Here is a 15,480-nt window from a genome sequence, read left to right as displayed (position 1 = left end):
ACAGTTAATTTGATAATTAATACTAGGGTAGTAGTCTTTGTGATTTCTTAATTCTAAACCTGCATTTATGGTATTTTTGCCCACTATTTATTTGGTAGTGCTAAAAATTGACTATTTCTAACCAGCCTCAGTGGCTCAGTGGTTGAGTGTCAACCTATGAACCAGATCACAGTTTAATTCTGGTCAGGGCACATGCCATGCTTACAGGCTCGATCGCCAGTGGGGCACTTGTAAAGGGTAGCCGATCAATGATTCTCTCATCACTGATGTTTCTCTCTCTGTCCCCTCTACCTTCCCTCTCCCTTCCTCTCTGAAATTAAAAATAATTTTAAAAATTGACTATTTCTCATTAATTCTGAAACATGTTAAACATAAGCTATATGCTAAAAAAGCAGATTTAAGTCTCTATTTGTTCAAAATACCCCAAAATTTTATTACTTAGGAATTAATTCAATGGTACAAATAATTTTAAACAATTACTCTTTGTGCAACCAACAGAAATCTATCACAAAGGGAAATTTCTTTCATGATGTTAATAGATTGTTCACTTATCCAGTAATTTTAAATTTAGAATTCTGGCATCAAATTGATCAAAATAGCCTACTACTAAATAATTAGAAAACTAATACTTACGAACACAGAATGAAAAGAAAGAAAAGTCAATGGTCTTTATTCATCTGTAGTTAAAATATAAATTATGATGAGCAACTTTTCCTAATTTATAGCCACTAAATTTTCGTTCACTTGCTACAAACACTATGTTATATAGCACAATTGAAATGAAATACCTTAAGTGGCTACAATAGTCAAATATCCTGTTTCATACGAAGTGTCCTGGACCAAACGATAATTTGCTACTTCAAATTTGGTTAACACCTTTCGTACCGCTCAGGAGTTTTCTCATGTTTCGCGTGCCATCTGTTAAGGACCGCTCACGAGTGTTCTCGTTTTTCACGCCCATGGAAAAAGGAGCGAATCTAGATACTTATGTAAATTTTGTTTGGTCCCTCTTCATAGAGGAAAACGTTTTGCGCAGTACCATACGTTAAAAAAGTACTAGGAACTTTGTTTTTGTAAATAAAAATGTTGTAATTATTGAAAAACGACACCTAAAGTGCATTATGATGATTTAAATAATGTGCAGTTTGCCCGAAAACGTGCAGTCCCTGGCGTATGTCTTAGAGATTTCTATGTGGTACGAAAGGTGTTAATAGTGGCATATGTATATTATCCCTTCTAAAAAATGCTTTTTCCAGAGCCATGAAATTAGGCATGTCATCTATCCTATATAATAAAAGGCTAATATGCAAATCAACCAAACGGTGGAACAACCAGTTGCTATGACATGCACTGACCACCAGGGGGCAGACGCTCAATGCAGGAACTGCCCCCTGGTGGTCAGTATGCTCCCACAGGGGGAGCACTGCTCAGTCATAAGCCCTGAGCTGGGCTCATGGCTGGCAAGTGCAGTGGCGGTGGCAGGAGCCTCTCCCACCTCTGTGGCAGTGCTAAGGACCCCTCAGGGGATGTCCAACTGCCAGCTTAGGCCTGCTCCCCATCAGATGGATATCCCCCACGGCTCCGACTGTGAGAGGGCACAGGCTGGGCTGAGAGACCCCCAAGTGCATGAATTTTGTGCACCGGGCCTCTAGTATATATATAAAAGCCTAATGTGGGGCCTTTGTTGTTTCCAAGTTTTTTTGTTTGTTGTTGGCCTGGCCTGTGAAGATCAGGCTGAATCCATGCACTGGGCCTCCGACATCCCAAGGGATCCCGGATTGTGAGAGGGCGCAGGCCAGGCCGAGGGGCCTCTAGTTACATTATAATTAACATGGAAAGTGAGTTTAATATATTTATAAAAATCTTGTCTGACTTCCTTAAGAGTATTTTAAATAATGGTTCTTTTGGTTTCTCTCCAGTACAAACTTGCGAAGTCTGATTAAGGAATCTTCATTGACTATATTAGGAATAATTCAATTATACCATCCCTTTTAATGAAGAAAAAGTCTCAAATTCCAAAATTATGTATGCTTTAGGACTCATAAATATGATTAAATGATTATTCCTCCTTTAATATTCTTTTAGAGTTTGACACATTTGTTCCAATTTCTGAATTGGGTCCTGTCCATAACTTTAGTCAGGGGTCCTCAAACTGCGGCCCGTCGAAAACATTTATCGGGCCTGCCGGGTGTTTTTGCCACCGCTGCCTGTCCTGCTTAGCAGCCAACTCGTCCCGGTCCCGCAGTGCGCATATGTGGAAAGTCTGAGGGACAGTGAACTGGCCCCCTGTAAAGTTTGAGGACCTCTGCTTTAGATAGCCTCAATATTCCCATCCCTTTTCTCCTGTCCGAGATGTGAGGTAGCAATCCTTTGGATAGCCCAAGATTAAAAAAAAAAAGAAATTAGTGGTTTGATTTAGATAATTCTTCACCTTCCTTACTATTTATTATTCTAAAATCCTTTAACTTGTAAATTGGCTGAACTGGGATAGATCTCTTAACAACTGTTAAGGAAAAATATAAAAATAGTAAGCAGTTGGTTTTAGAACAGCTCATTTTTACTTAAGATGTGTGAAATGCAATTGGGAGAAAAAATTTTGGAACACAAACCTATAGATTAAATTAGGGACATAAATAAACGCTGCAGACATCAGTAGTTTATTGTTTGTTTAGTCCAAACACATTCAAAATGGAAACCAAAAGAATACTTTCCACCTGAAACAATTAAACTAGATTCTACTAGCATATAATGCTTAACACATTACAGCAATAAAGATGGTAATCCATTGTCTTCTATACCTACTAAAGCCGAGATGGTAAAGCCAATTTGGTTGCAATAGTGTCACAAGGATAGAATATTACCATCCAAAAAAAAAAAAAAAATCAGCAAATAACAGTTATGGTAGATGAATATTTTTACTCTGGTTCACTGAAAAGGGGACAAAAATGTTAAAAGTCCACAGTACTGCAGGTGAACAATCACCATGTAAACTTCTCCATGTGATGTTTTAATGATTTATTCATGGTATGTAAAGACTGAAGCTGAATGGCTCTTTGCTCTAATTTTCTATTACACTTAACATTTGCCTTTACTTTTGGTGCCAGAACAGTTTTCATGAGTGGCAGGGCAATATCCTGGATTAGAAATTTCACATATATAAAATGGGAAGAAAGAAACGAGTAAAGGAAAAATATGCTATAGAAAAACACTGACAATAAACCACTCATTTAAAAGTAGTTTGAATAAAGGCTTCAAAACTCAAAATTCATTTTCTGGTAAGAACTTCAAGTACTATACATCAGAAAGTGTAAAAAGTGTTTTAAGCAGAAAAAGAAAAATCCTTAAGCCCCCCAAAATGGCAACTATTAAGATATCTGTGTCCCCAAAACATATGCAATAGTGCAAGACTTTCCTCAAACATGGAAGACCTCATTCAAAGGAAAAAAAGGGACAGATTTAATTTTACTTATATTACCCAGTACATGAAAAACAAAATATGTGCATCATTTGCTAATTTACTAAATAACAAAGTTTTCATAATTCAAAATCTGTTTGCTACTATGTCAAGTGCATTTCTGTTTTTACCAAGATAAAATGGAGAAGTCTTCCATGCTAACAAGCAGCTTTAAGTGGTCACACTTATTTACCCCACTCCTAGCTTGAAACATCAGAAACTGATATGTACCAAATGCTTCAAGCATAAAATTGATCATCCTTTGCCATACTTGCAGTTTACTGGAACTTGCTAAAGAGACAGACAATAATCCAGCAGCTACAAACTTTGCTCACAGAATTGTTTAGAGATTCATGTAAAAATAAAAGATGTCGTCCCAGACTTAAATTCAGAGCCACTTGGGTGCTGACATCAGTTCAAGAATTGTGCAAAATGAATGACAGTTCCCTGCCCCCCAAATAGAAAATGCAAACACTTAAGAGCTGCTGTTCTTTTCTCTGAAAATTGCAGTATCCTCACTTCAGGTTTACTTGCCATTTATGGAATCTGACTGCTTTTAAAATGTCACTAAAAATGTACATCAAGTTGATTGACTTTTCTAAGCACCTCTCAAGTGATCTGCTTCATCATTCACATTCATGCTAAGAGAAAAGTCAACAAGAGACTTAAATAACCGACTTCCTCCTTCCCTCTCCCTCCCAACACACAAGACTCCCTCCCACAGAGAACACAAAGTTAACTAAAGAACAAGGTAAATAATATGCTAGTCAATTTTACTAATTTTAAAGATACTGCAATTTTTATACACTTCAATGATTTTTCAACATTTTGCAGCTGTTTGGCTTTGCAGCACAGCAATTCATACACTATACTGTACAAAATTACCAGCAAGACTGGAATGATGTATTAATAGAAGGCACCATCATGCTTATTACATTACCAGAGAACAAAAATACAGTAAAGACAATTTTCACTGTACACAGCTTAAAGAAAGGAAAAAGGGGAGGAGGAGTGTGTTGAGCAGCCAGCCATCCCTGTACTGAAGAGGGGCAGGTAGAAAAATCTTAGATATGGAGCTACTAAATCTGGTCTAGTATTCAAGACCATAGCATTTGAAGTTCTGATTTTTGTTATTTAGTTCAAACTAAATGATTTCCTTCTGGAATATACTTGTAGTCTTGTTAAGGTTTATGTGTACACACGCTGGTCACAGCAAGCAGATAAAATGCCCTCATCATTTCACAAACTATTTTCTACTGGAAAAAAGGATGAAAGATTTTTCTCCCCTGTTGCCTCGTTGCAGATGTCAATGTTAATGAGTTCAGAGTACCCATTAGTGCATTTTGATGAGTGCATAAAAAGTTTCTGTTGGTTTGTATTTTGGGGGAGCCAAGAAAAAAGGCAAGATTCTCCAATTGCACTATTTGTGTTTCCAAGATTAATAGGCAGAAACAGTAACACTTAAAACAAAATGTGCAGCAGAGGATTTTTTTTTTACTCAAAGGACCTGAATTCAGTTGGGCATGTCCTCTTAAAAAGTTCATTTTGTTGTAGATAGTTTAAGATATGGTCATTCCTCAGTCCTCAATTCTCCAAGTCTAGATTTATAAATTAACAATGTGAATCCTGTTGTGAAATTGGGGAAATAATGTCCACCTCAATTTAACTCATAACCAAAAGATGCTTTTCACATCAAAGAAATGATCAAAAAGGCTGTGTCACATTCCAAAGCCAAAAAAAAAATTAACAAGAATGCAAACACGATGAATAATGTACCACTGCCAAGACTTTGCCAACAGTGGGGCTTCAGCGACGCTGTCCTGTGAAGCGGCCTTCCATCTGCCCGGTTCCTCTTCCAGAGCCAAGTTTCTGTGCCATGCCACCTCTTGGAGGAGGTCCTCTTCCATCCCGGTCACGCATCATTCCACCACTCACTATTCCTCGTGGACCACCAGGACCTCGATCATTGCGCCTAATATCCCTGCGATCATCACCACCACCTCTGGTTTCTCGCTCTCTTGCAGCTCTTGTTTTTTTCTCTTCCACATTTAAACGCACTTCCCCTCGAAACATAATTGGCTTTAAAAGGGAACAAAAAGATTTACATGGGCAGGTTAGATAGTAAGTATTTCTTTGTATATGTAAATAAGAAAATCCTAAGAAACAAATTTAAAATGACCCACACCTAAGACTTTAAAACTAACAATTCTCTATTCTTTGCATAAACCAGCAGTTCTCAACCTGTGGGTCGTGACCATCGGAAAACACATATAGCCTTATCAGATATTTACATTACAATTCATAACAGTAGTAAAATTACAGTTATGAATTAGCAACAAAAATAATTTTATGGTTGGGGGTCACCACAACATGAGGAACCGTATTAAAGGGTCGCGGCATTAGGAAGGTTGAGAACCACTGGCATAATGAACAATTTTTAGTTTTAATATTAAAAGATTCTCTATGGTTTAAAAATGCACCAGATTAATGTTATATACAACAGGAATAATAAAGTCTTGAATTATGCCCTTTAGGTCACTTACTTTTGCAATTAAGATTCTCTGAACTGGTTCAGAGTCATCAAAAACCACAAAACCAAAATTTGGAAGCTTTCCGCCAACACCCTTGGTATTGATGCGAAGTTCCACAACATTCCCAAAACCTGTGAAAACAAACATACATTGCACCAAGGGTTAAAATTTTCTTTTTAGTGGTAAGTTCACATTAATATTTTTATTTTATTACTAGAGGCCTGGTACACAAAAATTTGTGCACTTGGGGAGGTCCCTCAGCCTGGCCTGTGCCTCTCACAGTCTGGGACCCCTTGGGGGATGTCCACCTGCTGGCTTAAGTCTGCTCCCCAGGGGATTGGGCCTAAGCTGGCAGTCAGACATCCCTCTGGCAGCCTGGGAGCCCTTGGGGGATGTCCACTTACCAGCAGGTAGCAGGCCTAAGCTGCAGTTGGACATCCTTAGTGCTGTACTGGCAGCCGTCAGCCTGGCTTGTGGCTGAGCAGAGCTCTCCATGTGGGAGCGCACTGACTGCCAGGGGTTAGCTCATGATGACCCAAGCTCCCAGCCTCTCCTTTTTTTTTTTCTGGGATTTATTTATCTTCTATAATTGAAACTTTGTAGCTGTGAGCGGAGCTGAGGGCAGTCCAGGGCAAGCGGGAAACTTGGCTTCCTCCATCGCCGGGGGCAACCCAAGCCTCCTGCTTGCTGGTTCAGCTCCATGGCCGCTGGCATCTTAGTTGGGTTAATTTACATATTCACTCCTGATTGGCTGGTGGGCATGGCTTGAATATAGTGAAGGGATGGTTAATTTGCATGTTTCTCTTTTATTATATAGGATTATTTTTAATCCTCACCCGAGGATATTTTTCCATTGATTTTTAGAGAGAGTGGAAGAGAGAGGGAAAGATAGAGAAAGATATTGATGTGAGAGAAACACATCAATTGGTTGCCTCCTGTACATGCCCTGACCAGGGCCTGGGCCTGGGCGGAGCCTGCAACTGAGGTACAGCGGGGCCTTGACTTATGAGTGTCCCAACTAACGAGTTTTTCGAGATATGAGCCATCTCTCAGCCGATTTTTTGCTTTGAGTTGCAAGCTAAAATTTGGGTTACAAGCCAGCTTCAGATATCCCACTGCTAGTTGGCGCAGCGAACGTCACAGTGAACACCACAACATCAGCCCAGCATCACATATCTCACTCATTCACTTTAAGATTTGACATACGAGTAATTTGAGTTAAGAGCACCATCATGGAACGAATTAAACTCATAAGTCAAGGCCCCACTGTACATGCCCTTGACCAGAATCGAACCTGAGACTCTTCGGTCCATGGGCCAATGCTCTATCCACTGAGCCAAACTAACCAGGGCACCAAGGGTTAAATATTTTAACAGAATACTTTGTGGCCTCAATTGTTCAAGATGAATAACCTTAATCTCCTTGATCCATCTCAAAATAAAAGTTGCAAGTGGCTATATCCAACAACAATTAAGGTACATATTCACTCATATAGGTCATTCATCTAAGACACGAACAAGTAGCTGAACTATTTGTTTTGTAACCCTTCAGCATCTTTATTAGACATTTCAAAAGGAGAGTTATCTACATGATTTTAGAAAGACAATGCTATTTTCTATTCCTGATTTTTATTTGCTAAATTCATCCCACCTCCAAATTTAACACTGATTCATCCTGCTCCTTCGTCTCACCTACAGAGAACCAGGCCAGTCAACACTAAGTACAATCACTGAGAAACATCTGATATAGCCATCTACTCTCTTCTGATAAGTGGTTGGTACCTGGAGATATTCTAATTACTATGGAAAAAGCTCTTGTTTTTCTCCTGTTTAATTTTAAGATAAAACAAAATAAAATAAACCACTTACTCATGAAGAACTCTTTCAGTTCATTTTCATCAATATCATGTGGCAAGTTGCCAACAAAAAGTTGATGACTGTCTGGATAGCGAATTATTCTACGGTTGTCAGATTCATTCTGTTCTATATCTCCTCTGCCTGAGAAAAGAATAGAGCAGATATAAAGTTCACAACATCTTCTAAAAATTAGTTCAAAGCAATGAATATAAAAATCACTTAATATCAACATTCCTGGTTTAGTTTAATAAGATAGTGAGTTCCTTGAACAGAGATGAAAGTGCCTATTATCAGTAGGTTAATAAGGAAATGTGATAATGAAGTGTAAAGTGAGGGTTCTAACTAGATTGCACAAGTCCCTTCTAGATCTACTCATCTGATTGATTATATGAAAGGCAAATGTTAGTAGTTCAAGTTTCCCTCCTTAAACTCTTGCCATTACCCAAGGAACCAAATAGATTTCATATAGTGAGATATATTTGTACTAAACATGTGTTTAGTATTTTGAAATACACAAATTACTTAATCTTTGGTAGTATGAAATTATAGCCAAATCAGTAAATTTAATAGTAATACTTCATGTATATATTATGTATGTTAGGGTGTTCATATACATTTATACACACATATATATAAATTGTATTTGATCCTCCCAGTAACACAAAAAACACAGGCATATAAGAAAGGCATTGCACAAGAAAAATTTGTATAACTGAGTGGCATAAAATAATCTCATAATTTAAGGGGGTATCACCTAAGATCATAAACTCAATCAGTGGCAAAGCTAGGATAAACTCTAGCTTCCATGACTTCTGGTTTAATAACACACCACTTATATTTTACTTTTGTGGAAAAAAATCACACAGTCTAAATTTGATGTATACTATCTCCCACCTCCTCCCAAAAGCAATCTAAACATACTTATATTATTCAAATAGAGGTGCTATATGTATTAGCTAAAAATGGAAACAAGTCAAAAATCAGGGCAACTTACTTAAAACCTAAGACAATCAAAATAAGAAGAATCAGGGTGTGCTTATTTGTTTATCTGTGAAAAGATAAGAGTGCTAAGTAAGAAAGTAGGTTATTGGCAGCTCGGTTTTGAATTCTTAGAACCAGTGACAATAACCAAATACTTGGCTCGAAATTAGTATTAATAACTATCTTCAAAATACATGTCTCTATGGCATGACAACTAATCCTCCCCTAGAAGTTAGTTGTTTTGTAACCAGACTGAATTTTAGCAGGTTATTTAAACCTTTAAGCATTTTGAAAAGGAAAGAAAAGAATTTGGGTATAAAACACTATCTGTATTGAAAAAACATAGATCTTGTTTCTGTAAAAAAAAAACAAACCACAGACACACACAGAGTTTTCAAGTGCAGTATTTTCCAACTTTTCAAGTACTAAACAAAATTCTAACAGTTACAGAGGAGGGACTGACTCACCTGGTCTTGGTCCTCTAGGAGGAAAACCAGGTCGTTCTCTAGGTCGTTGTTCACGCACACGAGGTGGCTGAGACTGAACTTCTGGTTTAGCTTCAACTCTCGGCTAAAATGCAAGGGAAAAAAACACATTATAAAATGCAAGGGAAAACACACATTATAAAGAAAAGAAACACATTCCCTAGGAAAAAACCAACAAAAGCAACTACCAGAAGTCACTAACAGGCATAATGGTAATTTTAAGTTTAGAATGCTTTTAACATAGTGTCTAATTATACATGAAAAATAATTTTATAAAAATATTCTGTACCAATCTAGGACTGTAGGGTAGGCTTTGTTTTCCCACTCAAGGCCATATAAACTCACAATAAGCTATTTTTTACAGCCATATTTTAAAAGTTACATCCACACTGAGAAAGCATAAAAATCACAAAAATGCAAGATGAACCAGCCACTCCATGTAAACACACACACAAAAGAGTCATCTTTATTTCAGGAAGACAAGAATATCTGGCACATACTTTCTAATTATCTAGCTTGCTGCCCTTCAAATGTAAGTGCTCAGCAATATCCTCTAAACCTCACCCTATAAATAAACCTTGAAAATCAATATTTTGATAGATCAAAATATACAACTTAGCTTGTTCTAGCACCTAAAAATACTACTTTTAAGTCAAAATGCACGTAAGAAAACAAGATAGAAACATGTATATAGTATCTCAAATAGTCAAAGAAGTCTTTTAACTTTCTATTGCTCTTCCTTACGAGAAAGGTGTGCATTTATTTAAGGACTGACCCCGACAATTTTCCTTAACTGTTTCTTGAGAGATAATTAATTGGGGGAGGGAGGTAATGGAACATTTAAGATGCCTTCCAAAAGTTTCTGCTAACTGCTGAATTAAACACATACAATTCAACTATTTTAAAAACAAAATAATATCCACATCTATCACATTTTCTTTTAATATAATGGCATGTTCAGTATTCCCAACTTCTTCAGGTTATCTACTGCCCAAATATTTGTAGTACAAGGAAGAGATAAAATATATGGACCTTCAAAGGATGCTGAAAACACTCAGCAGTATATGAAGAACATGTTGTCAAGTCGGGAAGCTAGTAATTTCAGTGCTGTCTTTATGGTTGATCATCTCTAAGGACCTCAGTCCCAGCAGTGGCTCAAACTCATCATTTATATATAACTGAAGTATTATAATTTTCAAGGACATTTTTTGACAAGGATATATTTTGATACAAAAAGTTATGCTTCCTTCACCAATGACAATTTATTTTTGTAAATGCCTTCACCCATATCCACTGTAATTCCTAACAGTTTTTAACAAATTTGCCTGACTCTTCCCAAATTCTATTTTCTTCCATGTAGGTTCTCATTTCCTCCAACAAGATTGTTTCCCATGATCTAGAATTTTGCTAGTTAAAAAATTTTTTAACTCCAGATTTTTTCAGTTATTTATATGTATTTATTCCTACAAGGACCATATCTTAATTTATTTCTACACCACCCAAAGAACCAAAACAATGCTGCTAGACATTGATGTTTAGTAACTATTAATTCACTTAAAATTAAATCACATTTAGTTAGTTCTCTAACCCAAATATGTAGAAGAATGTTCTATGCCTGACCCAAGTTACAGCCCTGAGACCATTACTATCTTTGGTTGGAACTGAACACTAGAAAATATTTTGACCCATAAAGTGATGCCTGAAAAAGGCAGTTACCTAGAAATTTCAACTTAAGGGGGCCTAAAGTGCAACTTAACTTGAATATTAGGTTGTAAACAGAATTAAAGAATAGATGTACTCTAACAAAATTTTGATGAAGCTAGTGTGTTACAAATTCATAAAAATAGCAAATGAACATTTTAATTTAAAAATATCAGAAAAAGCTAAAACTCATTCAATTCAAATGTTATCAAAGAATTTGAGGCAACCTGACTGATTCAAATCGTTTTCAAAACAGATTACCAAAATAAAACCACAAGTAGCAAAACAGAAAAGTTCTTCCATTATCCTAAGGGCTTCAAAGTAACAATTATTTAAATAATTTCCAACATCTTTCAAATAAATTAATTTAGCAACCTTTTAGTATATATCTCATAATACCAATGCAAGAAAAATCAGATTAAAAATCTAACAAAATTCTTTTCAATAATTGATTAATATTTTAACTAAGCCAGCTGTGTAGTATAATACTTTAGGCTCAAGTTTATGATTAAAACTACTTATTCTAACTAGATAAAATGGCTAATATGCCACATACTATTTTATTTGAGGGCCTTAAAATTATTTCCATGTAACAAGAAAGTGTGCTCACATGACAAATCCCACAAATGAAAGTAAAACGAAATGAGATAAAAATGAAACCATCAGTGCAAGTCAATAACAGCAAATAAAAACCGCAACTAATAAACACATCCTTCAATTTAACATAAGCTATTTAGATAAAATAATCAATTTCTAGACAAGATCTCTTCATCAAGAAAATAATGCCTACTAATAATACCCTAGAACTACATTTAATTATTTTATTAATTACCTATGCTAAAACTGTTAAGAAAATAAATATTACACCAAAGTAACAAAATAAAATTAAAAGGTTTATTAAATCAAGGGGAAAATCATGAATTCATTCTAAATATAGCTTAAAGTGATCAGAAATTTACTTTAAAGTTTAAATTATAAACATTTTGTTTTAATAAGGGTATAGGTTGGGAAATACAATCTAGTCTCCTACAATTCAAAAACTAACTTCAAAAATTTTAAGATATTGTTTTTCCTAGGCAAGAGGCTAGGATATAATAAAATGCAATTTAGACATGCCTTAAATATAGTCAGTACTCTTCTTAAATGTAAATAGAGATACATTCCCCTCCAAAGGTCTAAAGAAATCTAAATAAGTTTGCGTAAGTCACACATGGACTCTGATGCTCATGGCATCCAACTGCATGAATTCAAAGTCCAGCCCTACTATTTATATACCTGTCTCAAGTACTACTCAATTTAATTAAGTGGGAAACAGGAATAATAATAGTAACCACCCTCACAAAGTGGTTATGAGGATTAGATGAGAATGAATATAAAATGTTTTGACAATGCCTGGTATAATGAGGATAAGTTATTTTAACTTTTAACTAGCAGTAATTAAAAAAAAATGTAGCCAACTCTCTGAAATGAAGTAGCAATCCAAAGGATTCCAAATGCAAATCTGATAAATCAAGCATTTCAAAGCATATCCAAAAGTCACTTATCAGGTCTTCAGATGGGTTGAAAAGTACAATCAATACTTGGTAAATTAATTTTCTTTAAGGGAGAATCCTGATTTGTGATCTGAGGTAACTACTCAACACTTCCTGAATATCTAACTGAGGAGAAAAAAGTTATCATGAGGCCATGCATTGTACCTGATTATGTGTACCAACACCAGAAAGACTGACTCATATTACTAGCTTTTTGAAACCACAAAGATTCACTATTTAGAGCATATTAAGAGGTGTACACAAACAATTGTATGTTCACTAACAATTTTAAATGTAAATTTTCTAGTGGAATGAAGTTTAAGTCAAAATGTAGGTAAAAGAATTAGACATTCTTTTAAACTGTGCTTATAAATTTAATTTAAATTTAGTTAATTCTAAAGTACACCTATTTTCAATGTTTTGAAAGCTCTGAAATGTGTATGATGACCACAAACAAAAAGCAGAATACTGGAATGATTGGTTAAGGTGAACACTACAGTCATAAGTTGGTACAGGCTTCGATTAAACGGTGTGAACCACTTACAGACGAAGAACTTAGGCAGTATAATTTTTAAAGTATTTTATTTTTTTAAAACAGTGATTCTTTATAATGCCATACTACTTTGTGCCTTCCCAAATTTCTTCCTTAAAATATGTTTTAAATAAAATTTAAAACTGTTTAAAAAGGAATTATTTTGGTTATTTTATAGAAGCCTTTTAAATGACAATATAATTAATGTATGTAAAACCAACTTAATCTGCATTTCACACACCCAAACCCCAAATACCACCTATGCAGATGATGAATGGAGATTTGGCATTTAAAGTGGGTGCACTGACATTTAATACAATTTTTTTGGTATATTTAATCCATAATTTCTGATTGACTCATTTTAAAAAGTATTAAAAAGATAAGCAATTGGCAATGTAACAAGGATACAATCCAATGTGTTCACAGATTGGTTACCTGTGAGACTGGTGCTTTAACATGGGGTGGAATTCCAGAGGAAGAAACAGTACCACTAGGAGGCAGGTTTTTACTGGTCACTGAAGCCCAGGAGAAAGCCTGCAGGAAATGCAACAAACCTAGACTACTAATCATGGAAAACCACCAACATTCCTATAGGGAAACTTCCAAATATATATTTTCTTTTCACTTCTAAACTACTGTTCTATATTGGAAGACTCCTAAAAGAAAGGCACACACACACATGCCAGTCTATGTGCCAGCTTTCATAATCTCATTATGCAAGATTTGATGTTTTTTCTGAACTACTAAATAAATCCACAAGCAAGTTCCTATATGCCCTAAGTAGATGAGCAAGTGGCACAAAACCACTAATACATGCTAGAAAAAAAAAGAGCCTAATAGAATCAATTTCTTTCCCCTTTTAGAGAAAAATGGGGTGTGTGATGGTGTTAAGAGGGGAAGGATAGGAAAGAAGAAAGTATTAGCTGGAAACTTTAACAAACATTCACAAATTGAACAAGGAATCTCCTCTCACTACCCAAATATACTTTAACCTTCTACTTTTACAGAAAGATAAAAGATGTATAGATAGGCTTAAATGATACATTACGGGTGTCACTCATCTTTCCAAGACAGTTTAATTAGTGTAGTAAGGAAACTGTTCCCATTAAGCCAGAAATAAGAGGTATCTCTTCTTTTAATAGGCCAACTTATTTAAGTTGGGAAATTGTAAGACTCCTTGCATCTGGTGTGTAGAGGATTTATTAGTACAGAATGGAAGAGCAACTCTCAGTTTTATGCATGGACCCAAATAATTTTATGTAAGGTACTAAACATTGCAGAGACAAAGATTAATCTTCAACTTCACTCTGAGGGGTATTTTTTGAGGGGAAAAAAACAATGAGATTTTCTCAGGATTACCAAAAAACCCAGTTTCTTTCATATGCACAAAAAAGTATAGTTTACTATATGAAACAAATTAACATAATAGAACAAAGGTCATGCTTCATTAATGGTATCAAATATAAAAGTGTGATGTTATAAAGAGTTCCTTTGATCTAACCTTCGGTGGTTCTTGTGGCAGAGACACAGGTTCGGCAGGAGGAGGAGAAGTAGACTTCTCCTCTAATTCTTCCAACTTCTTCTCTTCCACTGACAACTTCAGCTCTTCAGTCTTTGTTTCAGATTCTGGCTCAGGTTCAGGTTCATGAGAGGATTCTTCCAAAGGCTCCTCTATGCCATTACTACAATAACATATTTTATTTCCTTTTCAGTATGAGTAAAATAATCAATTCAAATAAGATAAAATTCAGTATCTCTCTAATGAGCAAAAGTCCAGTAAGAACTAGAAGGCAGAAGGGAATAATACTCTCAAGCAACATTTCTCACCTTCACTGATTTAAAACTGGATTACTAAAAATGTTTACTTTAGTATCAACTAGAAATAAACCCCATATTTATAAAATTAAATGCTCATGCCCTAGCCAGTTTTGCTCAGTGGATAGAGCGTCAGCCTGCGGACTGAAGGGTCCCAGGTTCGATTCCGGTCAAGGGCATGTACCTTGGTTGCAGGCTCCAGGGCAAGTGTAGGAGGCAACCAATGGATGTTTTCTCACATTGATATTTCTGTCTTTTCCTCTCTCTCTCCCACTCTCTCTAAAAATCAATAGAAAAATACCCTTAAGTGAGAATTTTAAAAAAATGATGTTGAAAAACAAACAGATAAGGAATAAAATAAGAGAACCAAGATGGCGGCATAGGTAAACACTGGAAATTGCTACCTCCCACAACCACTTCAAAAATACAACTAAATGGATGGAACTGGAGAGCATTATGCTAAGTGAAATAAGCCTGTCAATGAAAGAAAAATACCAGATTATCTCAGTCATTTATGGATAGTAAAGACCATTATAAACTGATGAACAAAAATAGATACAGAGACAGAGCAACATCGAACAGACTGTCAACCT

The 15,480-nt window shown here is 35.7% G+C and overlaps 1 protein-coding gene across 3 annotated transcripts in view; it reads right to left on the bottom strand.

The window, feature by feature from the left end:
• Positions 1–2,636: 2,636 nt before the first annotated feature.
• G3BP2 (GTPase activating protein (SH3 domain) binding protein 2) overlaps positions 2,637–15,480 on the bottom strand; it is a 77,377-nt gene continuing 64,533 nt past the window's right edge. For 2 of the 3 annotated variants that reach the window (XM_006754564.2, XM_006754565.2), the window contains exons 7-12: positions 14,574–14,754; positions 13,508–13,606; positions 9,290–9,392; positions 7,854–7,982; positions 5,998–6,116; positions 2,637–5,533 (exon numbers count right to left, since the gene is read on the bottom strand). In XM_006754564.2, the coding sequence (XP_006754627.1) occupies positions 5,261–5,533; positions 5,998–6,116; positions 7,854–7,982; positions 9,290–9,392; positions 13,508–13,606; positions 14,574–14,754 (904 nt within the window). In that variant the 3' untranslated portion in view covers positions 2,637–5,260. The remainder of the gene's footprint in view (positions 5,534–5,997; positions 6,117–7,853; positions 7,983–9,289; positions 9,393–13,507; positions 13,607–14,573; positions 14,755–15,480) is intronic. The other variant, XM_006754566.2, reaches the window with a different exon arrangement.

Source organism: Myotis davidii, unplaced genomic scaffold, assembly GCF_000327345.1.
Source record: "Myotis davidii unplaced genomic scaffold, ASM32734v1 scaffold892, whole genome shotgun sequence".
NCBI lineage: Eukaryota > Metazoa > Chordata > Mammalia > Chiroptera > Vespertilionidae > Myotis > Myotis davidii.
Note: the sequence above shows the minus strand (reverse complement) of the source record. Positions and strands in the feature narration are given on the sequence as shown.